Below are 26,651 nucleotides of genomic sequence, written 5' to 3'. Positions count from 1 at the left end.
GGGAAGTAGATTGTGGTATTAAACTGTGTTCTGTTTAGCAGATAGCATTTGACCACTAATTTTGGTTCTTTTACTGTAATAATCTTATATTAACTACTGTATTTATGCCGTTATACTGATGAATGGATATTTCGATGCTTCAGCATTAGATGGCGCTAGTGTCTCATTTTTCTTCCCTCCTATTCCATATCACATCTCGGGTTCTCTAAGTGTCCTTATAACCCTCTTATGTCTGTAGTCTCCAGTGCTGTGTGATTTATAGGGAGAGGACAAGTACTATTCTGTAAGGAGTAGAACCACTGTCATTGATTATACTCCCAGAGGACTATTACATAGGACAATCCATTCTCATTAGAAGGGGCAACTGGATGTAAACTGATCCGTATAGGTTCATCCCAGATTTTCCAACCACATCTGCTTGGTTTATTCATACCATCCACTATTATTATTTTCTGGCTTTGTTTCTTGTCCCCTTTCCCTAAGGCCTCATGTACATGACCGTATTTTTGGTCCATATCAGATCTGCATTTTTTGCGGAACGCACATAAAGACCTGTTCAATTCTAGCCACAGTCCACAAAGGAAAAAAAACAGACCGCACATGGATGTTATTGCTGTCCGCATCCGTGTGGCTGGTCCGGAAATGATAGAATCTATTGTTGTCCAAAAATAGCTTATTTTTTATTTTTATAGAACTGTGGCTTAAAAGTTGCTGGGTGCACACAGACCACATCTATATTTTGCGGATCTGTGATTTGCAGACCTCAAAACGGGTACGGTCATGTGCAAGAGGCCTAACACAGGTCAGTGACTTCAGTTATTGGTGTAATGTCAAAGTATTTTGTTGGGGTGTTTATGGCCAATATCTTGCTCTATATGTATTATAGTAGAATACTTTCATATAATTCGGATATATCTGTAAATTCACAGGTATAATGACATAGCAGGTTGTGATAGGGACCTATTCCTGTGTTTAAAGAAAATATATAAAGCATATATGTATACATACACACACAACACTGGATTAATGGATTGGAAAGAAATGTGAAGCCTCTCCCATGTTCTCCGGCATTTGCTGTATGTGATGCTGAGCACTCGGCAGGTCCTCCTTCTGGGGCTGCTTAGGATTTGACTGATGGCCCAGGAGGGCGACCAGTCACATGGGCCTCTCGCTGCTGATGGAAATGAACGTCTTGCATCTACACGCCTGGGATAGGAAGAGTGAGACCTCATGCAGAGGCGGGCATGTATGCGGCTCGGCATGCTAATAGAGGGTTAACCACTTGCTCCGCTCTGCTACTTGCTATAAAGAGACTCTGGTACCCTGTTATCCAGGCTGTCAGGTTTAGTGCTCTGACCTTCCGCTTACTATGGCATCGCTTTTGGTTAGCACCTGTAACGTGGGGAACCTTTTTAGCCTCGTCAGGCGTCGTTTCAAGAGAAGACGAAAGAAGAGATCCGAGAGAAAAGGTAAGGGCTCCGCGTCTGTCTCCTGTTAGACCATGTAGGCAGCAATTCACAACTATTACAGAGCGAGGCGGCGGGGGCAGGTTTATACTGTTTTTTTTAATCAGTGTGCTTCCTTTTTAGTCTTGATTTTAGCTGCTTGAGTAGCATCGTTCTGCAATGCTTGAATTTACATAAACTACAATATAGTTTGTTTTAATCTCTATTATTGACTAAGCATGTTGGCGTTGACAGCTGGATTATATATGTTTGTTTAGCAAAATGAAATCTTGAAGACCTGTTTTGAGTTCCTTGCTAAGCGTTCGGTATCCTGAGATCTACGTGTATATTTCTGTACAGTTTAGGATCTGTAAGGTTTAGTCTGTTCTGGGTTCGCCATGGTTAATTAATATACAGGTGAAACTGGAAAAATTAGAATATCATGCAAAAGTAAAAAAAATTTTTTTTTTCAGTAATGCAACTTAAAATTTGAATTTTGTGAAAAGGTTCAATATTCTAGGCTCAAAGTGTCGCACTCTAGTCAGTAATTAATCCATACCCCCTGAGCAAAGGGGACCTGAGACTGTGACTTTCGAGTTTCATAAGCTGTAAGACATAATCATCCAAATTATAACAAATAAAGGCCTGAATATCTCGCTTTGCATGTAACGAGTCTATCTCGTGTATTAGTTTCACCTTTTAATTTGCATTACTGAAATAAATGAACTTTGCACAATATTCAAATTTTTCGAGTTTCACCTGTAGTAGCGAAATGGTTCTCTTTGCCTTAGCCAATCCATATATTCGGATATTTCTCTACTCCACAGGGTCCTACATCTAAGGGCTCAAGCACACGACCGTGTGCCCCCCGTGGCCATATTGCGTCCAGCAGGTCCGCAATACACGGGCACTGGCCGTGTGCATTCCGCGTCACGGAGATGTGGAACAGAGGCACGCATGCACTACTTTTTTGCGATGCGGATCGCGGACCCCATTCAAGTGAATGGGTCCACATGCGGCTGCCCTGCGGTCTGTGCCCGTGTATTGCGGACCGCAATTTGTGTTCCATAGCACGGGTACAGAGCCCTTACGTTCGTAGGCATGAGCCCTAACTTTGCGTGTTGACTGCTAGGGATGAGGTGTCCGATTAGTCAGTGATCGGTCCTTGTCCTCGTGAATCCATCCTGCCCAGAGGACTTTGGATCGAGGCTTCATACCCTTTTCTTAGAGCCTTTTAAATAATAGGCACATTTTCTATTACATTTCAGTCGCCGTAATGACGTTAAGGTTAATAAAGAACTAGGAATAATCTTCACTCTCTGTGAACAAGTTCATTTGAAAATCCAAGGTGTTGGAAGCTCCATTTCCATGATGGATTCTGTGTGATAGACCAAAGTGTGTCATTTATTGGCAGGATGATGAGAGAACTCCAGAAAATAGACTTTCCCCGGCTTCTCTTTATCAGTCATTTGACACCTTGTCTGAAATCCAGTGTGTCTGGTGACTGGCCGCTCTTCTCACCACAGTCCTATCATTGGTTCACATTATTATTGCACTTGTTTTAAGAAAAAAAAAAATATATATATATCTCTCAGCATTGGTATAAGTGCCCACAGTTTGCAAGTTGTTAGAATCCCAGATCTGATATGACTGCTCATAAAATTCTTCACGTTGGTTTCATCCAAGTTATAGACAACTTGATATTATAGGAATCCTTCTTGCCTCTCCATGCCAAATGTATTAGTTTTGTGTTTAAAATGGTCAAGTGACTGTTACACCGGGTAGATCTCATACACATTTATGTATGAGCTTCCTAAATGATCTGGACTTTAAATTCAGGTAATTATTACTGGATCCAGTGACACACTCATGTCTTCACACAATAATGGCTATAGTCTGTGTGTCATGTGTGGGGTAGGAAACAGGATCTGACAAGTTAGTCAGCAATTTTTTTTATTTTATTTTTATGTTTTATTTTTTACTTTGCATCCAAAGAATGACCTTCCTGCTCTATTTATGGGGAAGTCGATGAGATGAGTCTGTCAAATGATTGATTTCCTGAATCATTAAACGTACTTGAGACTTGGGATATGTTCACATTTGCATTGGAGACTCCAGCTCTGCTTTATTATATATATATATATATATATTATATATAATTTTTTATTTTTTTTTCCCTCCAGAACTTCTGTTATTTACGTTTTTCTGCTCCTATAACTGAGCAGAAGAATGGAAAATAATTGTGCTGATGTGAATGAGCCCTTAGATGACCTAATTTTGTCTTCAGTCTGCTTTGAAGTCTCTGTAATTCATTGTTGGGGTGATGGTCTGAGCTACAGATTTAGAGCTCATGCACACAAGCGTATATTCTTTCTGTGTCCCTTTCCGTGTTTTTTTTTTTTTTTTGTGGACCTTATACGGAACCATTCATTTCAATGGGTCCGCAAAAAAAAAACTGAAGTTACTCCGTGTGCATTCCGTTTCCGTTCCGCAAAGAAATAAACATGTCCTATTATTGTCCGCGTTACAGACAAGGATAGTACTGTTCTATTAGGGGCCAGCTGTTCAGTGCCACAAAATACGGAATGCACATGAACGTCATCCGTATTTTTTTGCGGATCGCAAAATGCAAACTGTCGTTTGCAGGAGGCCTTACACCTAGAGTTCAAATTTTAGGATTAAAGAGAAGTGATTAAACCACTAGCCTGATGCTGTAGTGCTGGTTAATGCCCTAATCATGCCCATGTTCATAGTGTTAGATTTACTATGTGGAGGACAAAGGAATTATAAAACTCCACACACAAGACTCTGCTGTAGTCATCTGAGTGGTGCTGGAGTGGCGAGTAAGTTTCCTCACTGTCAGAGTTCATGCACACAAATGTTTTTTGCGTTCCGTATACGGACCGTATTTTGATTCCATATAGGGAACCAATCATTTCAATGGGTCCGCAAAAGATGCGGACAGCACTGTGTGCTGTCCATATCCGTTGCACCGTTCCGTGGCCCCGCAAAAATTATGAGTTCTGTCCTATTTTTGTCCATTTTGCGGACAAGAATGGGCATTTCTAAAATGGGCCTCCTGTTCTGTTCCGCAAATTGCGGAAGGCACGTGGGCGGCATTCATTTTTTGCGGATCAGCAATTTGCGGACCACAAAAAACGTCACGGTCGTGTGTATGAGCCCTTAGCGTACCACTTTGCTATGGGTGAGGTCACTCTTTGTAGAGCTACTGCATGCCAAGTGGACCATTCATCATTGCAGAATGGGTGGCTAACAATCAGGACACTGCATCTATTCAACAATGCCCAGATTACTGCTTTTTTTTTTTTTTTTTTTTTGCTCTTATTTTTCTCCCTCATAGTAAATGGGGCTTGTCTGGAATATTGGAATCTGTCACCAGTTTTAGGCCTCGCAAAAAAACGGGTTCTGTAGTTCCGTGATCCGTGTCCGTTTTTTCTTCCGTGGGTCTTCCTTAATTTTTGGAGGATCCACGGACATGAAGAAAAGTCGTTTTGGTGTCCGCCTGGCCGTGCGGAGCCAAACGGATCCGTCCTGACTTACAATGCAAGTCAATGGGGACGGATCCGTTTGACGTTGACACAATATGGTGCAATTGCAAACGGATCCTGTCCCCCATTGACTTTCAATGTAAAGTCAGGAGTCCCTATTAATATACCATGGAATCAGAGTTTTCTCCAATCCAATGGTATATTTTAACTTGAAGCGTCCCCGTCACCATGGGAACACCTCTATGTTAGAATATACCATCGGATTTGAGTTAGATCGTCAAAACTCAGATCCGTCAGTATATTCTAACAGAGGCGTTCCCATAGTGATGGGGACGCTTCAAGTTAGAATATACTAAGAACTGTGTACATGACTGCCCCTGCTGCCTGGCAGCACCCAATCTCTTACAGGGGGCTGTGATCAGCACAATTAACCCTTGGTTGTTGTACATGGGAAGATGGTAAGTCCACTGCTCCAGCCATTCCCACAATGGCAGAGAGATCTGGTGATCGAGCTGGCCGGCTGCTTGATACGCCTAAGTGCACATTGTATAGCATGTCCATTATTTTATTGGAATACCACTTCTCATAAATGAGTCAAAAGGCAGTTGGACAGGTTCCACAATGTCCTTGACATACCAAAGGCTGGTCAATGTTTCCTCCACGAACACCAGACGAGAATGGCCATGATAGCTAACGGTGCGCCACACCATAACACCTGGTGTCGGTCTTTTGTGTCTCTGTACTATGCTGGCAGTAGACTCTCTTTAGTCCTCCTTCCAACTCTGCCATCGATGTCATATAGTGTTCAGTGATGAAAGCTGGTCTTGTCTTGGTACTAATGATGTCCGATCAGAGTTTGCTGGAATTTGTGTCTGCTGCCATTATGCATAGTACAGAGACGCACAGGACCAACACCAGGTGTCATGGTGTGTGGCACTGTTGGCTGCCTTGCTTGTTCCCATCTACTTTTCGTGGAGGGAACATTGACAGTCTCTGGTATGGCAGAGCTGCCCTGGGTGGTTGGGGTGGCTTGCTACACACTATTCTATACTTAAATATACTACATATTGGTTGGTGAGTTTTCCTTTCAGGCTGCTCAGCCATGATGGCATATCGTAGGCAGGATCGCATTATCGTCTGTTGTAGAGCAGTGTAGTGAGGCCCCCTCACCCACCTAGGAGCTCTGCAAGTTGAGGCAACCAGTCTTACTCCCATTCTAGGACAGGTTGCTTGTGGCCATTTTAAATCATTCCTGGAGAACCCATTTAATGTTTCTTTTATCTTCCCATTTCTTGGTGAACATTGTAGTTCCTTGCATCTCAGTAAAACCTATTTTCCAAGCTCAGATATCAGTACTTTAGCAACACTATGTAGCGGACTTGTTAAATGTTGGAGAAAGCTGTACACATCACTAATCTAAAGGGAGAATTTATGCTGAGCTGTGCGTTTAGTTCTTGTACCTCATGCCTGGTTACCACACTCTATGATTGATTGTCCATTCTACACAAAATGTACTAGATGAAGCATGAGCTGAAGTTCTTACAAACCAAGCAGTTCTGCATTCATATTTCCTTTTATGACAGATTTCAGGATTTTTTTTTTTGGTAGGAATCAAAGTAAGGGCTCATGCCCATGAACGTAAGAGCTCTGTGCCTGTGCTGCAGACCACAAATTGCATGGGCACCAACCGTGGAGCAGCCACCCTCCTTGGCCAGACCTGCAAAACTTAATTACCCGATTTCCCCCCCCTTCTGCTGAGTCCCAGCATCTTCGCTCCTTGTCCTCGACTCCCTTGCTTGGGCCCCCCGCTATTGACATCTGCTTTTGAAGTCACTTCAGCCAAGGGCAGCAAGTCACCACTGCAGTTAATGATTGGTTACAGCTGCATCAAAACGGATGTTGACAACGGCTGATCCAAGCAAGTGTGACTAGCAGGGAGGTTTTAAAAAAAAAAAAAAAAAAAGTGGCCAACCCCTTTAATCTACTTTGTTTTTGGCCTCACTGTTGTAGCATTTTTAGTTTGACCCCTTTTACCTGTATTTGTGCTGAAGTGTGAACATTCACTGCAGAGGAAAATTGGCTAAAGGACTTATTTGCTGTCTTGTCAAAAGCGATCAGGTTGGGCAATAGTTTCCCTTTTAACCGAGCTCCATTTCTGTCCCCAGTTAGGGAGTGAAATTGAAATAATGTGGTTCATAGTTAGAAAGACACTTGGGGACCATGGCACAAATTAGAACTGTCACAAACATTTACCGCAGCCGTGGAGAACGAGGCTGGAGCGCACATTAAATGTCCTTGAATATGTTCGCCAATGATTTCGAGATCGCACATGGACTATCCTTTCCTTAGAAGATTATTGTAATGTTTTATGCTTCTCTTTTCCCTCTTTTTCCTGCCCCTGTCTTTTTCCCTTCTCATTCCCTATGGGAACTTGCCAGCAGGGTCCTGCACAGTCTTAAGGTTTGCCCTTCAACAGCATAAAACGGCAGTGCTCCTGATGTTTGCTATAGTCACCAGAGCTCATTACTCTGTAGGGATCAGCCCTTCATGAAAAAGGGGGCCTGTATCATGTTGTTCAAAATTCTGACATGCCAGAGTGCTGTATCAGAAGCTGTGCCACTTCAGGAGGTGTACATTTTCATAGGAAGTCCATAGACTTTTCATGGACCCGTTAGGCACTCTGTGAGGAGAGCTGAAACAAAGGGGCTCAGCACACTACTGAGGGTTACTCCACTTCTGTTTAAAGAGGTATTCCGGTTCCGCAGGATAGGGGATAACTATAAGATTGGTTGGTATCCTACACATCACAAGAACAGGGACCCCAAAAACAGTGGAGCTGCCCCTGAAATGGATGAACGGCTGGTTGGAATGCCCCGCAGAGCCATTAATTTCTATGAGCGCATTGGAGATGGTGGAGTGTTGTACTTGGCTATCTCCAGCACTCCCATACAGAGTAAGTGGAGTGGTGGGGTATCCTGACCATCCGTTCCATCCATTTCAGGGAAGCTCCATGGGGTTTCGGTACCCTGTTCTCGTGATCGGTGGCATCCCAGTAGTAGGACCCTGTGAAAGTGATTGAAAGTGAATTGTAGATTCACACTGAAGGCATCAAAACTATAATTCCACGTGTTAATTCATATACATAACAAAAAAGTGTGAAACAACTGAAAATGTCATATTTTAGGTTCTTCAAAGTAGCCACCCTTTGCTTTGATTACTGCTTTGCATACTCTTGGCATTCTCTTGATGAGCTTCAAGAGGTAGTCACCTGAAATGGTCTTCCAACAGTCTTGAAGGAGTTCCCAGAGATGCTTAGCACTTGTTGGCCCTTTTGCCTTCACTCTGCGGTCCAGCTCACCCCAAACCATCTCGATTGGGTTCAGGTCCAGTGACTGTGGAGGCCAGGTCATCTGGCGCAGCACCCCATCACTCTCCTTCATGGTCAAATAGCCCTTACACAGCCTGGAGGTGTGTTTGGGGTCATTGTCCTGTTGAAAAATAAATGATGGTCCAACTAAACGCAAACCGGATGGAATAGCATGCTGCTGCAAGATGCTGTGGTAGCCATGCTGGTTCAGTATGCCTTCAATTTTGAATAAATCCCCAACAGTGTCACCAGCAAAGCACCATCACACCTCCTCCTCCATGCTTCACGGTGGGAACCAGGCATGTAGAGTCCATCCGTTCACCTTTTCTGTGTCGCACAAAGACACGGTGGTTGGAACCAAAGATCTCAAATTTGAACTCCTCAGACCAAAGCACAGATTTCCACTGGTCTAATGTCCATTCCTTGTGTTCTTTAGCCCAAACAAGTCTCTTCTGCTTGTTGCCTGTCCTTAGCAGTGGTTTCCTAGCAGATATTCTACGATGAAGGCCTGATTCACACAGTCTCCTCTTAACAGTTGTTCTAGAGATGTGTCTGCTGCTAGAACTCTGTGTGGCATTGACCTGGTCTCTAATCTGAGCTGCTGTTAACCTGCGATTTCTGAGGCTGGTGACTCGGATGAACTTATCCTCCGCAGCAGAGGTGACTCTTGGTCTTCCTTTCCTGGGGCGGTCCGCATGTGAGCCAGTTTCTTTGTAGCGCTTGATGGTTTTTGTGACTGCACTTGGGGACACTTTCAAAGTTTTCCCAATTTTTCGGACTGACTGACCTTCATTTCTTAAAGTAATGATGGCCACTCGTTTTTCTTTACTTAGCTGCTTTTTTCATGCCATAATACAAAGTCCTACTGAATAGACTGTTAGAATATCAGCTGTGTATCCACCTGACTTCTCCACAATGCAACTGATGGTCCCAACCCCATTTATAAAGGCAAGAAATCCCACTTATTAAAAGTGAAAACCATTTCAGGTGACTACCTCTTGAAGCTCATCAAGAGAATGCCAAGAGTGTGCAAAGCAGTAATCAAAGCAAAAGGTGGCTACTTTGAAGAACCTAGAATGACATATTTTCAGTTGTTTCACACTTTTTTGTTATGTATATAATTCCACATGTGTTAATTCATAGTTTTGATGCCTTCAGTGTGAATCTATAATTTTCATAGTCGTGAAAATAAAGAAAACTCTTTGAATGAGAAGGTCTATCCAAACTTTTGGTCTGTACTGTGTATGTATATGTATGTGTAGAGTTTTTTTAAATGCTAGGTAAACTTTGATACACTGTGCTAAATTAAAAAGATTTTATCGCCTGTCACCCACTACTGGAATGAAAACAGTGTTATGAACAGCAGCCTGCCGTCTTTACCTGTGGAGGCTGATAGTCTGCATTTTCCCACTAATCAGTTTTCTTTCTCCTTTTTACATTTCCATGACCCTGTGAGCCCATAAAACGTTCAGCCTGTCCCTGAAACACCGTTCTGGCCATAGATCTTTCAAGATTCGTACAATGAATCATTCACATTTTGCTGGGAAAGGTAGCCTTGAAGATGATGCCTTTTTATTCCACATTGGAATAGAAGTCATGAAAAATGTATTCATTACAGCAAAGTTTAGCCAGGCGTGATACCGAGCGCTGCTATTATTCTCATCTGCATTTTAACACGATGGCACTGGCTGGTAATCAGGCCTGTCACGTTACAGAATATGCTTGAGGTTGTTCCCAAGTGATTGTCACCACTCCATTGTGTTCATACCGTTCTCCTCTGCTGCCTGTATATCTTAATTATTCCATAATAATTAAGTGCCACGCGACCGCACCGTCGTACCTTTGTTACACATTGCATTAACCATCCATTTTTGCCGATATTGACTTCATACTGGTTAACTTCCTTGGTCTTGCATGTCCTAATGGCAGAGGTTAGTTTCACTGTGCATGGTCCCATTTTGTTGTCCCTAAGTGGGCAGGCTTACAGAAGCAGAGAGATGAGGAAGACCCCCTTCACACTAGTGGTGTGGCATTCATTTCTACAGCAGCCATAACTGGGACCGCGCCTCACTCCCTGTGTGATGTATATTGCGCTGTCCACGCTGAGACTGCGAGTGTGTGAGTTTGTGAGGCTGAAAATAGCCTTCCAGTGCAGCCTGTTAAAGCTATATGTGGCAGACGTCACCCGCGATGCTAGGGAGGCCCTGTCCCCACCTGCCATTGGTTGTTGTCGTCGTCTCCCCCCACCCCCATTCAAACACCGGATGTTTTCATCCAGGAATAGGGAGAAGCAACAGCGGCGGTGCGGGGACCAAGTTAAGTATATTCATCATAGGGGGGCCCAGCATATATGCAGCAATCTCCTCCTCAGCATGGGGAGGAGCGATCACTATGCCATCACTCCTTCCCATGCTGTATAGTGGTTTGCCAGCGGCAGATCATGATTAGACCGCGCGATCTGACATGTGCAAACGATAATTAATTTTTTTGACAGGTCAAAACATTTGGATTGCCTGATGATCAAGCAATCATTGGCAGTATTAATCTGCAAGATCAGTAACATTGCTACAAATGCTCATTAGCAATCATCTGCTGAAAAAACTTTATCCTGCTAAGGCTACTTTCACACTAGCGTTAAAGTTTTCTGGTATCGAGTTCAGTCATAGGAGCTCAATACTGGAAAAAAAAACATCAGTTTTGTCCTAATGCATTCTAAATGAAAACCAATATATTCAGTATGCATCAGGATGTCTTCCGTTCCGTCCTTTTTTACGGTTTTTGGCCTGAGAAAATACTGCAGCATGCTGCGTTTTTTTTTTTTTTTTTCTTTTTTCCTCCGGCCTAAATTCTGCAACACTTGCCTGATTCGGCATTATTTTCCATTGAAATGTTTTAATGCTGGATCCGGTACCAAGTATTCAGGAAATTGCTGCATTGACGGATACGGTTTTCTGGTCTGCGCATGCGTAGACCTTTTAAAAATGTGAATTTTTTTTTTACTGGATCTATTATTCCGGATGACACTGGAGAGAGATCCAGTATTTCAATGCATTTGTCAGACTGATCCGGATACAAATGATAACCGTTTGCATACGGGTTTCCGGTTTTGGCAACGGGACTGCCTTCTGGATTCTTCTAGCCCTAGTGTGAAAGTACCCTAAGTTGATATATTTTTTTTTTTTGCAATTCAACATTTTTATTCTTTGTGCATTGTTTGTAGTAGCTTTCTCTTTTCAATAGAAGGGTGAGATCTGCGGCAAAACCATACTAAATCCACAACAAAATCCTCAAGTAACACATGCAGATTTGGTAGTGTTTATTAGTCATTTGCTTCCTTAACCCCCCATAAGCCACTGTGACGTACCAGTAGGTCACCATGGTGCAGGGGATGTATGGAGCGGGCCTCTGCAATGACAGTACCGGTGCCGCACTGACAGGGCGGCAATCGCACTCAGGTGCCGCAATAAACGCTGATCGCAGCACCTGTAAGTGAAATTGCAGTGCTCCAATAGGTTGCCATGGCCGCTGCTGAAGCGATCCATGCCTATCATGGCTTTCTCCATACTGAGCTTTGCACAGGGCATAGCTCAGAATGGCGAGTGTAAAAATCCTACTCGTCATTATGAGCTGGAACTGTTCAATACAAGATGTTGGTAGATTGACTGGGTCAATTAAAGAAAGCAACCCAGCATTTTGCTAAGAGAATCAGTCACTTATTTATGTCGCCCTTAGTTAGGACACCATAAAACTGGTGACAGGTTCCCTTTAAAAGATATTAACACTATTCACTATAACAGCGACATCTACAGCACACCGCCCCCAAAACAGTGACCTCCCCACAGTGCCCCGTCCCTTAAAATTGGACCTCCAGAGCAGCGCACCCCCTTAACCTTGACCTTTACAGCAGCCTTCCCCTTTAACAGTGACTTCCACAGCATACCACCCCCTTTGACAGCGACCTTCACAGGGGCCCACCCCCTTAACAGTGGTCTTTACTGGATCGGGGGGCTTGTCCTTTTGAACAGCTCACTCGAAGACAGCAGCACTGTGCTATCTGAGTGTAAGCTGCCGGGAGAAAAACACCCTGCCGTTGACAGAAGTTGATTTTATTTATTTTTTTTCCTTCATTTTTTTTCAATCCCCATCTGCTCAGGAGTGGTAGGGGGTGTGGCCTAACCAGATAAGTTGCGTGGCTGAGTGGGACCTGGGGGCGAGGTTTTAAGTCTGTAAATAAGTATGTATGTGGAGGACCTGCAAGCTTCTATTGGCTAATAATGGTCATGTGACCAAGCTTCTATTGGCTAATGCATTTTTTTTCGGAATATGTAGACAGCTGAGACCTGGTCTAAAACCTTCCCGGACACCTGATGTACCTGTGTGCCAAATTTCGTGATTGTAAATGCAACAGTGCGGATTCCTTTAGCGCACACACTCCTAGCGCACACTCAGATTTATATATAAAATGTTACTCAGAGATGGCTTTGTTAGCATGTGTAAGATGTTAATTCCGGTGACCCAACGGAATATACGTAACTTTATGATCCCATGAGTGGGGGGTCACAGAATTTGGCTACAGCTTCACTCCTTTATTCTAAGGATTAGTGGGATGTGTACATTGTCTGATGTGTGATCACTGATTTTTTTTATTTTTTTTTCTCTAGGCATCGTCACAAAAGCAATGACTGAAGGTATGTATATCTGGCTTTTTAATGGACTGCAATAGTAACATCGCAATATAATTGACATAACATTTCACAGTACCCTTTTTGTCACTAATTTCAGTTTTTAAGGCATCTGTCAGCAGATTTGTACCAATGTACCTCATCTGTTAGGGCAGTGACACCCCACCCCCCACCCCGCTGATGAGACTACTGTTTGTTAGATTGATCTGCTCACCTCTAGTTAACTTTTTTTCACACTGGGTTACAAAGACATTGAGGGAGATTTATCATAACTGATTTAAAGGAAAACTGCCTTAGGCTACTTTCTCACTGGCGTTTCTGGGTCCGCCTGTGAGATCAGTTTCAAGGCTCTCACAAGCGGCCTAAAACGGATCAGTTTAGCCCCAATGCATTCTGAATGGATAACGATCCGTTCAGAATGCATCAGTTTGCCTCCGTTCAGCTTCCATTCTGCACTGGAGGCGGACACCAAAATGCTGCTTGCAGCGTTTTGATGTCCGTCTGACGATGCGGAGCCAAACTGATCCGTCCTGACTTATAATGTAAGTCAATAGGGACAGATCCGTTTTTACTGACACAATATGGTGCAATTGAAAACTGATCCGTTTGCATTAGGCCTCTTTCACACTACCGTTTTTTTCACACTACTAATTTTACATTTTGTTCATGGAAATGCAAACGGATCCGTTCTGAACAGATACAAGCGTTTGCATTATATCTATGCAGATACAAGACAGATCCGCACCTAACGCAGGTGTGAAAGTAGCCTTAGTTTTCCAGTAGCAACCAATCAGATTCCACCTTTCATTTCCCAAAGGAGCTGTGAAAAATGAAAAAAGGAATCTGATTGGTTGCTATGGGCAACTAAGCCAGTTTTGCTTTACACTAGTTTTGATACATCTCCCCCATTGCCTCATAGAGACAGCTCATTTCCGTGTGCTGTATTAGAGTATACAGACATCATAGATGGGGGTCCCCTATAAGGCAACCCCCCCTCTAAAAGCCAGGACAAAGAGGTATAGAAGCAGTGTTGAGGCTGTTCACTATAATTGTACAGTTATCTGCTGTCTGGAAAAACTTAGGGTTTAGGGGTGCACTTTTCGAGGTGTGTAAGTTGATAGACAACGGTTCACGGACCCATTCAAGTCTATGGGTTAGTGAAAAAACACGGATGCACACAAGATTGTCGTCCGTGATCCGTGTCCGCAGGCTACTTTCATACAGACGGATCCGAAGATCCGTCTGCATAAAAGATTTTTCAGAGCTGAGTTTTCACTTCGTGGCAGCGGAGAGTTCCGAATGAAATTAATACAATAGAGGGAGGGGGGCCGCACTGGCCACCAATGAAATTAATACAATGGAGGGGGGGGGCACCAATGGGTTAAATACAGGGGAGAGAGGGGGATCTGCCCCCTCCTGCCTGGCATCCCCTGATCTCTTACAGGGGGCTATGATACGCACAATTAACCCCTCAGGTGCGGCACTTGAGGGGTTAATTGTGCGGAACACAACCCCCTGTAAGAGATCAGGGGCTGCCAGGCAGCAGGGGGCAGTCATGTACACAGTTCTTAGTATATTCTAACTTGAAGCGTCCCCATCACTATGGGAACGCCTCTGTGTTAGAATATAATGTCGGATCTGAGTTTCCACGATCTAACTCAAATCCAATGGTATATTCTAACATAGAGGCGTTCCCATGGTGATGGGGACGCTTCAAGTTAAAATATACCATCGGATTGGAGAAAACTCTGATCCAATTGTATAATAGGGACTCCTGACTTTACATTGAAAGTCAATAGGGGACGGATCAGTTTGCAATTGCACCATATTGTGTTAACGTCAAACGGATCCGTCCCTATTGACTTGCATTGTAAGTCAGGACGGATCCGTTTGGCTCCGCACGGCCAGGCGGAAACCAAAGCGACTTTTTTTCTTCATGTCCGTGGATCCTCCAAAAATCCAAGAAGGCCCACAGAAGAAGAAACCGACACGGATCACGGAACTACGGAACCTGTTTTTGCGGACTGCCCAAAAAAAAAAAATGGTCGTGTGCATGAGGCCTTACTCTGATGCGTATTTCTTCAATGGTAAAAGTTTATAGAGGGCTAAGTAGCATGTGCCAGGTCTCTTACATACATTTTATGGATATGGGTGTGACTAAGGGTACTTTCACACTTGCGGCAGAGCGATCTGGCAAGCAGTTCAGTCACCGGAAATGTATGCTAACTGATGGCCTTAGGGCTCTTTCACACTTTCGTTGTTCTTTTCTGGCATAGCGTTCCGTCGTCGGGGCTCTATGCCGGAAGAATCCTGGTCATGGATTATCCCCATGCATTCTGAATGGAGAGAAATCCATTCAGGATGCATCAGGATGTCTTCAGTTCAGGACCGGAACGTTTTTTGGCCGGAGAAAATACCGCAGCATGCTGCGCTTTTTGCTCCGGCCAAAAATCCTGAACACTTGCCGCAAGGCCGGATCCGGAATTAATGCCCATTGAAAGGAATTAATCCGGATCCGGCCTTAAGCTAAACGTCGTTTTAGCGCATTGCCGGATCCGACGTTTAGCTTTTTCTGAATGGTTGGTTACCATGGCTGCCAGGACGCATTGAAATGCCGGATCAGTCTTTCCGGTGTCATCCGGCAAAACGGATCCGGCATTTATTTATTTTTTTCAGTCTGCGCATGCGCAGACCGGAAGGACGTATCGTGCATTCGGGCAAGTCTTCAGTTTTTTTTTTTTTCGCCGGAGATAAAACCGTAGCATGCTGCGGTTTTCTCTTTTGCCTGATCAGTCAAAATGACTGAACTGAAGACATCCTGATGCAAACTGAACGGATTACTCTCCATTCAGAATGCATGGGGATAAAACTAGGGGTGCACCGAAATTTCGGCGGCCGAAAATGGGCCTAATCCATTTCGGACGATTATTGGTACATATCGGCAGAAAATATGGTTGGTTATATACGTGCGGCCGGCCGGCGGCGCCCCTCATGCTGTGCCTCCTAAACGCTTGCCGCTCTAAAGAATCTCCGGCTCAGTGCTGCGCAGCCTGCTGTGTCTGCTCTGTGCTACTGCTGCTGTTAGTGTAGCGTGGCCGAGCTCTGTTCGTTCCGCGGTACATGAGCTTTTGTTTCCCGTACCCGGCCGGACTGACAGGAAGTGTGCACTTCCTTTCTGTCCGGCCGGGTACAAGAAACAAATGCTCCTGTACCGCGGACCGAACGGAGCTCGGCCACGCTACACAGGCTACACTAGAGGTGACAAGGGAGGGGGAGGGGGGGGGGGGTGTTAAATGAGAGTGACAAGGGGGGGGGGGTGTAAAATGAGAGTGACAAGGGGGGGGGGGGTGTAAAATGAGAGTGACAAGGGGGGGGGTGTAAAATGAGAGTGACAAGGGGGGGGGGTGTAAAATGAGAGTGACAAGGGGGGGGGTGTAAAATGAGAGTGACAAGGGGGGGGGGGTGTAAAATGAGAGTGACAAGGGGGGGGGGTGTAAAATGAGAGTGACAAGGGGGGGGGGTGTAAAATGAGAGTGACAAGGGGGGGGCGTGTAAAATGAGAGTGACAAGGGGGGGCGTGTAAAATGAGAGTGACAAGGGGGGGGGGGTGTAAAATGAGAGTGACAAGGGGGGGGGGTGTAAAATGAGAGTGACAAGGGGGGGTGTAAAATGAGAGTGACAAGGGGGGGGGGTGTAAAATGAGTGACGGGGGGGGGTGTAAAATGAGTGACGGGGGGGGTGTAAAATGAGAGTGACAAGGGAGGGGGGGGGGTAGAATGAGAGTGACAAGGGAGGGAGGGGGGGGGGGAAGAGTGACTTTTTTTTTTAAAATAACCACTTTGGGTGGCATTGTGTGTGTATAATATCTATGTATCTGTTTAACTTTATATTTTAATTCACTTTCCTTTTTTTTTTACTTAAAAAAGGTATTTTAAAAGTATTTGGGCAAAAAGGCAGTTTCGGTTTCGGTCAAGGGCATCCTGAATTTTCGGTTTCGGACCAGAATTTTCATTTCGGTGCACCCCTAGATAAAACTGATCAGTTCTTTTCCGGTATAGAGCCCCTGTGACGGAACTCTATGCCGAAAAAGAAAAACGCAAGTGTGAAAGTACCCTGGAAATAATACTGATGACCTATCCTGCAGCCCTGCCCATCAGCTGTTTCAGGAAGCTGCGGACGCTCACCAAGCACAGCCCTGTACATCATATAGTGGTTGTACTTGGAACTGCAGCTCAGCCCCATTGCCCTGAATGGAGCTGAGCTGCAACTGGGCCACGTGACTGATGTACGGTGATGTCATATGGCCTCAGAAAAGACTGCGGGGCTCATGAAACGCCTAGCCTTTTCCAACAGCTGATTGGCGGGGGTTTCAGGTGTTGGATCCCCACTGATCTCCTATTGAGGTTATCAATATTAATTCCAGGGTAACCCTTTTGTGGTGACCAGAGGTGCCTAAAAGCTTGAAACGAAAGGGTTAGCGTACTTTCACACTTGCGGCAGGACGCATCCGGCAGGCTGGTCTCCCTGTCGGATCCGTCCTTCCGCTCTTTCGCCAGACCGCCGCTCCGTCCCCATTGACTATAATGGGGACGGGGGCTAAGCTCCGGCGCAGCACGGCGGTGCACGGCAAAAGCCGCTGGACTAAAAAGTTGGACATGCAGGACTTTTTTAGTCCGACGGCTTTCGCCGTGCTGTGCCAGAGCTCAGCCCCCATCCCCATTATAGTCAATGGGGACTGAGCGGCGAAACAGCGGAAGGACGGATCCAACAGGGAGACCAGCCTGCCGGATCCGTCCTGCTGCAAGTGTGAAAGTACCCTTGAGGTGGTGAATGCCTGAATTAGTCTGTTCTGTGTACCTCAGTGCTAGCAATGCATCGAGATGTATTTTTCTTGCTTTGAGTCCATTTTGCCACACGCGTAGATGCCGGGCTTATTTGCATTGTCTGCCCAGCAAATAACACATTCAGTCTGTTTGCCAAATATCGAATGAAGGATCCTCTTCTGCCACCGCACTAGCTGCATAAAGTCTGCATCTATCAACCTGTTGAAAAATCGCTGAGATAATGAATAAAGGAACTCGTGCCTCAGCAGTTATGAAGACGCATGGCATCATTTTCTCAGCCTCACTAGTCAGAACGGAAGATGAGGAGGCGCAACAAGCCATTTACAACCGTGCCTGAAGGAATGATGTACGGAAGGACCCCTTGTGGGCCTTGCCTGGTTATTTGTAGGAGTAAATGAGGTTTGGACGAAACAATTGCTAAAAACGGAACCGATGCCTAAACTAGGTTGTCGTCAAAAGTGGGACGTTAAGAAGCATCTGCAAGGTCATTTATGGGCAACAATGGGTGAATAAATCCAGGCAGATATTACAGGAATGAACTGGGGTTTTCAGATGATAAAAACCATGCAGAAAAAAGCTGAAATGTTGCTATAAATTTGGAGCTGCAGCTGTCCAAAAATGTTCCTACATAGCCTTCAGACCATGGAGACAAATCGCCAAAAGAAGAAATCGTTCAGCTTTTATGTAACATGGGAGAGCTCTTTAAATCATATTCCTCCAAAGGACCGATTTAAGCTCGTAATTTTAGATTCCTGAGCTTAATCCCCTGTCAGGAAGGACAATGTCAGAGGAAGTGTAAGCAGGTCCTACTTGTCAGTGAAGAGGAAAAATCCAAGACATACAAGGAGGAGCACGATATCCGTGAATACATAAACTGCCAGGATTGTTTATTGCGGTATGTGAGGCAGGGTTTCCTGCAGCCCTGGGCTTCCTCGAGCCTGGTCAGGGCTTCCCCAGAGCTCAGCAGCAGTAGGGATAGGAATCTGGCACTCGTTCACATTCACCACCACACAGCTTCTCGAAGGGCGCCTTCACACGCTGCCAATTTTGTTCCACACCCCGAACTTGCAGCATCAGTATGCAGCAGCTCCCGTCCTGACCTCCCAGCACTGACGGAATCGATTGGCATTATATTGATTTATGATGCTATACAGTTGTGGAATGTAGTTGATAACACTGACATGATGATGTAAGTGTTATCCAATACATAATCCAGACATATAAGGGTTACATATAGTGTTGAGGGAACTTGTGTTTTAAGTTCGGCGTCTAAAGTTCGGGTTATCAAAGAATCTCGTTATGGATTCTAAATTCCGTTATGGTCCGTGGTAGCGGAATCCATATCGCGATTCTTCAATAACCCGCACGTTAGACGACGAACTTAAAACATAAGTTTGCTCAACACTAGTTACATATCATCATAAATCAATATAATGCTATTAAACCCTGTTGGTGGTAGAAGTGCAGGACAGGAGTGTGGAACTCGCTGGTCTGAAAGGGGCCTCTAGAGAAGATGTGAAAACGTCTGAAAAAAAAAAACAGGGGGCTGTAGAAGTTATAGAACGGCACACACCTGCAGCTCTGTACATATAACACATCAGTGATGACGTGGCGTCATGTGCTTCACCGGCGCAGAGGCCGGACTGATGGTTAAAGGGACCACCATAAGAAATAGTGATTCCTGGCTTGGGACATATAGCCAAGAATCGTTATTGCTGGCAGGAGTTCCCCATCTGTCCACAACAGTACCAGCTTAAAGGGGAGTCTAGTCGTGGACTGCAGATATTTGCTTTAGGGGCCACATGCCGGCTGAGTGTTTGAAAGTCCTGAGCTAGGTTCACACCATGCTTCTAAATTTAGTTAGAAGGCATGTTTTGTTAGGTGTGAACCAGCCCAACAGTGAGTTAAATGTCACCACCTCTGCGCTGCTTTGTCACTCCTGGTACGAGATTATATGTATTAGGGAAATTCTGTAAATGTAACTCCCTAATATAAAAAAAATAGGTTGAATCTACACTCTGATACAAGGACGTTCAGTCAATAATAAAAAAAATACAAAGTGGATAGAAATGTCAGATCAGGTAAAGATTATGTCCGCCCTAAGTATTTAATCACCAATTTCACTACATTTCTTAATGAAGTAAAAAACTATAAAAAAATTCCATATTGTCAAATGTTAAGAAATATAGTGAAATAAAATAATCCAGGGGAACTTGACCCGAAATGTCTCTTCGTATTACCCGTGATCACTTCTCTCTGGAGCCCAGATCATGATCGCTGTGGGAGATTTTCTGCTCGACATTAAGCCTCTGACCCACGTCCAAATCGCCTATTATTTTCAAGTTCCAGATTGGATGGCTGACAGTTCAGTGATTAACTAAAGTGAGAAATACTGATCGGCTGGTACTTCTCATGTCGTGAGCAGATGGAAGCAGAATTCCAGTGGCAATAGATTCATGTAGTCAAGGACGAGGATATGGGCGTACTGAAATGATATGCTAATCCATGTAGCATTGAAGCTTTTAACCTTTTTTTTTTTATATATACTTTAGTCTTTTATGCTTTGGCTGTAATAATCTCTGCCCTTATGTATCTGAGGTCAGCAGCGTGAGCCAGGCATTGCCTTGTGTGCAGATATAGAAAATAAAACCCTAAAAAAGCTGCAAATGTCATTTGTTTTATTTATTTTTTAAATGGTACGTGTGTTTGTACCCTGTGTGTAACATGTAAACTGCCTCTAGGTTTAATCACGGCCAAGATTAGGTTATCAATTAACTGGAAATTGCTGTAAAATCAGCTTCACTGCTGCTCCACCATGGGACGGTTATGCTGATTTTCTGTCCATAAACTTAGCATCTTTTACCATAGCGACAAAGTGGATGCTTGAGCCATAATTTATTTCAATTTCTGGCATAAGTTATGGTAAATCTGTTTGGTCTGTGAGGCCACGCCCACCCACATGAAACTCCACCCACTTTGCTCATCTTTTCTTGAGAATTGGTAAGCATAAAACCGAAGAAATTTCATATCACAATTAGAGTTGTTGCGATACCAAATTTTTGATTCGGTTTCGATACCATGAAAAAGTATTGCGATACTCGATACCATTCGATACCACGCGGAAAAAAAATAAACCAAAAAAGCCACGTGCATTCCGTATGTTTAAAAATGGCGAATCGCGCAGTTTTTATTAATTTTTTTCTGTTCCGGCGTTCACCTACATTTTTTTTTTTATATTTTAATAGTTTGGACTTTTCTGACGTGGCGATATGTAATATGTTTATTTGTATATTTTATATATGTGAAATTGGGAAAAGGGGGTCATTTATACTTCATATTTTGGTGGGGGTTTTTTTTACTTTTTTTTTTTTACACTTTTTATTTAATAACTATTTCCCCCCTTAGGCTACTTTCACACTAGCGTTCGGGTGTCCGCTTGTGAGCTCCGTTTGAAGGGGCTCACAAGCGGCCCCGAACGCATCCGTCCAGCCCTAATGCATTCTGAGTGGACGCGGATCCGCTCAGAATGTATCAGTCTGGCAGTGTTCACGCTCCGCTCCGCTCAGCAGGCGGACACCTGAACGCTCTTTGCAGCTTTCGGGTGTCCGCCTGGCCGTGCGGAGGCAAGCTGATCCGTCCAGACTTACAATGTTTACAATGGAAGTCAATGGGGACGGATCCGTTTGAAGATGACACAATATGGCTCAATCTTCAAACGGATCCGTCCCCCATTAACTTTCAATGTAAAAGTCTGGACGGATCCGTTCAGGCTACTTTCACAGTTAGAATTTTTTTTACAATATAATGCAGACGGATCCGTTCTGAACGGATCCACCGTCTGCATTATATGAGCAGATCCGTCTCAGACGGATCCATTCTGAACGCAAGTGTGAAAGTAGCCTTAGGGGCTAGAACCTGGGATCTTTCATCCCTTGTCCTATTCAGCTCTATCAGGGTGAATAGGACTTCACACTGTCCCTGCTGCTCTGTGCCTTGTGCACACAGCATCAGGGATGTTACCATGGCAACCAGGGCTTCTGTAGCGTCCTGGCTGCCATGGTAACTGATCGGAGCCCCAGGCTTACACAGCTGGGGCTCCGATCAGAAGCTGCCACTGCACCACCAATGAGGGGGAGGGGAGAGGTCCCTGTGGCCACTGCCACCAATGATTTTAATACTGGGGGGGGTTGAGAGGGGCCGGCGCACTGTGCCACCAATGATTTTAATGGGATGGGGGGTTGAGGGGCACACTGAACCACCAATGATAAATTACCCCTTTATACAGGAGGCGGGTACTGGCAGATCAGCAGTTAACCCCTTAGGTGCCGCACCTGAGGGGTTAACTGCCTCTGATCGCAGCTCCCTGTCAGGGGCAGGGTGCCGGCAATGCGATTCTGCTGCCGGCACCCGCCTCCTGTACTGTGTTAGACTGACTTTCACTATCAGGCCATACAGAGCGGCGCCCAGCGATGTCCCAGCACTCACCATTAGTCCTGGGCGCCGCTCCGTTCGCCTGCAGTGCTCCATTACTGTCTCCTCTCCTGCTCCACATGCTGCTGATTACTATCGGAGCGATGGGAGGAGACATCAGCTTCAATAGTGGGCGTTCCTTCTTCCTGGCTGTAGCGCTGTCCAATCGCAGCGCAGGGAGAAGGAACGCCCACTAGTGAAGCTGATGTCTCCTCCCATCGCTCCGATAGTAATGAGGAGCAGGAGAGGAGACAATAATGGGGCACTGCGGGCGAACGGAGCGGCGCCCAGGACTAATGGTGAGTGCTGGGGCATCGCTGGGCGCCGCTCTGTGGGAAATGGGAATAGTCCTATTTGGTAGCGCAGAGCGCCCGCCCCTCCTCCGCCCCTCTATCCTCATTGGTGGCGCAGTGCACTCGCCCCTCCCCCCCCCTCTCTTCTCATTGGTGGCAGCAGCACAGGGGGGAGGGAGGACAGCTTCCTTCTCCCCGTGCTGCTGAGAGAACATGAGCGCGCCGATAGCAGCGCGCTCATGTTCAGAGATACTAGGCTGCGCAGAAGCGCAGCCCAGTATCGAAAAAACGGAAATCCCGGTATCGTATCGATACCGGGACAAAAGTATCGATTGGGTATCGAAATTTCGATACCCGCAACAACCCTAATCACAATACGAATGTGGCGAAAATTGGTTGTGTGTCAGCACTGCGTAGACTGCGTTTTCTTTTATATCGCACACTATCTCTAATATTACTCAAGTGATGATGGATCTTCAGTGAATTAATTGTATAGAATGTTGCAATGTCCAAACCAAATGACTGTACCTTGCAAATAAAACACCAGCGATTAGGGCACTTGGGTAAGGGTACTTTCACGCTAGCGTTTTTCTTTTCCGATGTTGTTTCGTCACAGGGGCTCAATACCGGAAAAAAAATTATCAGTTTTATCCTAATGCAGGCATGCTCAACCTGCGGCCCTCCAGCTGTTGGAAAACTACAACTCCCATCATTCCCTGACGGCCTACAGCTATCATCCTAGAGAAGAGAATCGTGGGAGTTGTAGTTTTACAACAGCTGGAGGGCTGCAGGTTGAGCATCCCTGTCCTAATGCATTCTGAATGGAGAGCATTCTGTTCAGGATGCATCAGTTTAGTCCTTATGTTTTTTTTTGGCCGGAACACTTGCCGGAAAGCCGGATCCGGCATTAATTTCCATTGAAATGTATTAGTGCCAGATACGGCATTAAAATTGCCGCATTGACAGATCTGTTCTTCCGGTCCGCGCATGCGCAGACCTTTTAAATCTGTGAAAAAATAAAAATTCCTGATGACACCGGACAGACGGATCCGGTATTTCAATGCATTTGAATGCATCAGTTTGCATCCGGACTGCCTGCCGGAATCCTCTGCCGCAAGTGTGAAAGTACCCTAAGAGGGAACTTGATTTCTATTAATTTCTTATTTTTTTTGGTTCAGAATTCACCAGCTTTGCTAGCGATTTCTGATCCCTAAGACAGATTTCTAATATACATTGGTCCCTCAAGTTACAGTATTAATTGGTTGCATGATGACCATTGTATGGTGAAACCATTGTGGGGGCTTCTCGCAGCTCACCAAGCACAGTGCCGTTCATTGTATGGCGTCGCGCTCAGCCCTATTCACTTCAATGGGGCTGAGCCCGATACAAAGTACAGCCTCTATACAATGTACTGCACTGTGCTTGTTAAGCTGCGAGAAGGCCGTGGCGCTCACAAGAGCATCGGCGCCCTCTCAAATAGCTGATCAGCGGAGGTCCTGTGTGTCAGACCCCCACCGATCAGATACTGATGACCTATCCTGAGGATAGATCAGAATCAAAATCTCGGAAAGCCCCTTTAATATTGTTACTGTATTAACCACTGTATTTTACAACAGTTCTCAAAAATGTAATTTTAATTTGAAATTAGTTTATTTTTCTAATTTAAAGATGCATAAAAATACTTGCCTGGTGCTGATACAGAGCAAAATTGTATTTCTTGTTTATAAGGCGGGAATTTCTTCTAACTGGATATAATGGCAGCCGGTTCATGTCTTTCATCCAAGCTTGTTACTTGCTAAATGAATTCTTAAGCAAGCTTCTATGCTCAATAAGTTGAAATGTCTTTTGTGATTTGGCGTTAACTATTGAAATGGTAACTAATGCCTTATCTGTAAAGCACAGGACTGCCCACACTGATTTCAATCATCCAGTTTGTTAGATAAATAACAGTAAATGTACAAACCCACATTTTGAGATTGAGTAAGGTTTATGAGAGATTTTGGTTTGGAGGTTTAATTTAGCATTTTTAACCTTGTAATGCCTAGGCCTTAAAGGGGTTGTCCAGGCTTTTAATATTGATGACCTATCCTCAGCCCCTGTACAGTGTTGATATTCTCCAGTACCAGGCTCTGCTTATACAGTTTCTCGTCAGGTAGCTGAGGGCCCCTCCTCTCTGATCATACGATTTCATGATACCTCTATTCTTATTTACTGTTAAGTTATATGGGTTAAATAAGGCCTCGTTCACATCTTTGTTCCACCAGTGCAATGGGACCCGGTGGTGATCAAGCCGATTTTCCAGCATAAATGCCAGATTTCGGCCACACAAAAACTGTTGCGTGCGTCTGGATCTCCTAAATGGAGATGTGAATGTAGCCTAATGGCTCTTTCACACGAGCGGGTCCCGTGCGTGGAATCCACTGCGTGAAAGAGAGCCAAGTCCTGTTCCGGACAGCAGAGACACGGAGCATTAACATGATTTATAATGCTCCATGCCTCTCTGTGATCTTTTTACTACAAAATCACAGTGAGACAAAGTTGTCACTGTGATTTTGTAGTAAAAAGATCAGAGGCACAGCGCATTATCAATCATGTTAATTCTCAGTGTCTCTGCTGTCCGGAACGGCGCGTGGCTGTCATTCACACAGCGGATTCCACGCACAGCACCCGCTCGTGTGAAAGAGCCCTAAGTGTTCATGAGCGGTTAGTTCAAAGATGAGGGTTATACATAGCCTGAAGATAGCCTAGCTGTGAGAAGCTCATTTTCTAAGGCCCCTTTCACACGGGCGAGTATTCCGCGCTGATGCGATGCGTGAGTTGAACGCATTGCACCCGCACCGAATACCAACCCATTTATTTCTATGGGGCTGTTCACATGAGCAGCGATTTTCACGCATCACTTTTGCGTTGCGTGAAAATCGCAGCATGCTCTATTTTGTGCGTTTTTCACGTAACGCAGGCCCCATAGAAATGGGGTTGCGTGAAAATTGCAAGCAAGTGCGGATGCAGTGCGATTTTCACACATGGTTGCTAGGAGACGATCGGGATGGAGACCCGATCATTATTATTTTCCCTTATAACATGGTTATAAGGGAAAATAGCATTCTGAATACAGAATGCATAGTACAATAGGGCTGGAGGGGTTAAAAAATAATAATAATTTAACTCTCCTTAATCCACTTGATCGCGCAGCCGGCATCTCTTCTGTCTGTCTTCTGTGCTGTGTGGAGGAACAGGACCTGTGGTGACATCACTCCTGTCATCACATGATCCATCACCATGGTAAAAGATCATGTGATGACCGGAGTGACGTCACCACAGGTCCTGTTCCTCCACACAGCTAAGATGAAGACAGGAGATGCCGGCTTCAAGTGGACTAAGGTGAGTTAAATTATTTTTTATTTTATTTTTTAACCCCTCCAGCACTATGGTACTATGCATTCTGTATTCAGAATGCTATTATTTTCCCTTATAACCATGTTATAAGGGAAAATAATGATCGGGTCTCCATCCTGATCGTCTCCTAGCAACCGTGCGTGAAAATAACCATAATACAATCTACAGAACACCGATCCCAAGCCCGAACTTCTGTGAAGAAGTTTGGGTACCAAACATGCGCGATTTTTCTCACGCGCGTGCAAAACGTATTACAATGCGTGTTCCTGCAACGCACCCGCACATTTTCCCGCAGCGTCTGTGTGAAAGAGGCATAAGAGTTAACACCTTATGACAAAAACTGCTAAAAGTTTTTAATAAAGACCAATTGAAAACATTTATTTTTAGCCCAAAATGAGTATCCATGCAATCATTAAACAAATATGCCCCTACAAAGTCTATGCCAAGAGCAATGTCACTCAAAGAAACTAAAACCACTGATTTAACAGGCTCAGCTTATGAAAGAATTCCATTATCACAGGGATAAGAAGTGGACTTTCATTGATTCGTAGAGGGCACATGGGGAAGTCCTTGCAAATCAGCAGTCTGAGATGCTTAGGGGTTGGCAGCTTTCAAGCACTAAGCTCTTGATGGGGGAGGGGCCCT

At 44.8% G+C, this 26,651-nt stretch overlaps 1 protein-coding gene across 3 annotated transcripts in view; it reads left to right on the top strand.

Moving 5' to 3' along the window:
• ADARB1 (adenosine deaminase RNA specific B1) overlaps window positions 1-26,651 on the top strand; it is a 90,236-nt gene that overhangs the window by 45,008 nt on the left and 18,577 nt on the right. For 2 of the 3 annotated variants that reach the window (XM_044302705.1, XM_044302704.1), the window contains one exon: window positions 12,983-13,009. In XM_044302705.1, the coding sequence (XP_044158640.1) occupies window positions 13,000-13,009 (10 nt within the window). In that variant the 5' untranslated portion in view covers window positions 12,983-12,999. Of the gene's footprint in view, window positions 1-1,243; window positions 1,470-12,982; window positions 13,010-26,651 lie in introns of those variants that run through there. The other variant, XM_044302703.1, reaches the window with a different exon arrangement.

Source organism: Bufo gargarizans, chromosome 8 (genome assembly GCF_014858855.1).
Source record: "Bufo gargarizans isolate SCDJY-AF-19 chromosome 8, ASM1485885v1, whole genome shotgun sequence".
In the NCBI taxonomy this organism is placed as follows: domain Eukaryota; kingdom Metazoa; phylum Chordata; class Amphibia; order Anura; family Bufonidae; genus Bufo; species Bufo gargarizans.
The sequence above is the reverse complement of the archived record's forward strand: the minus strand, read 5'-3'. Positions and strand labels throughout refer to the sequence as shown.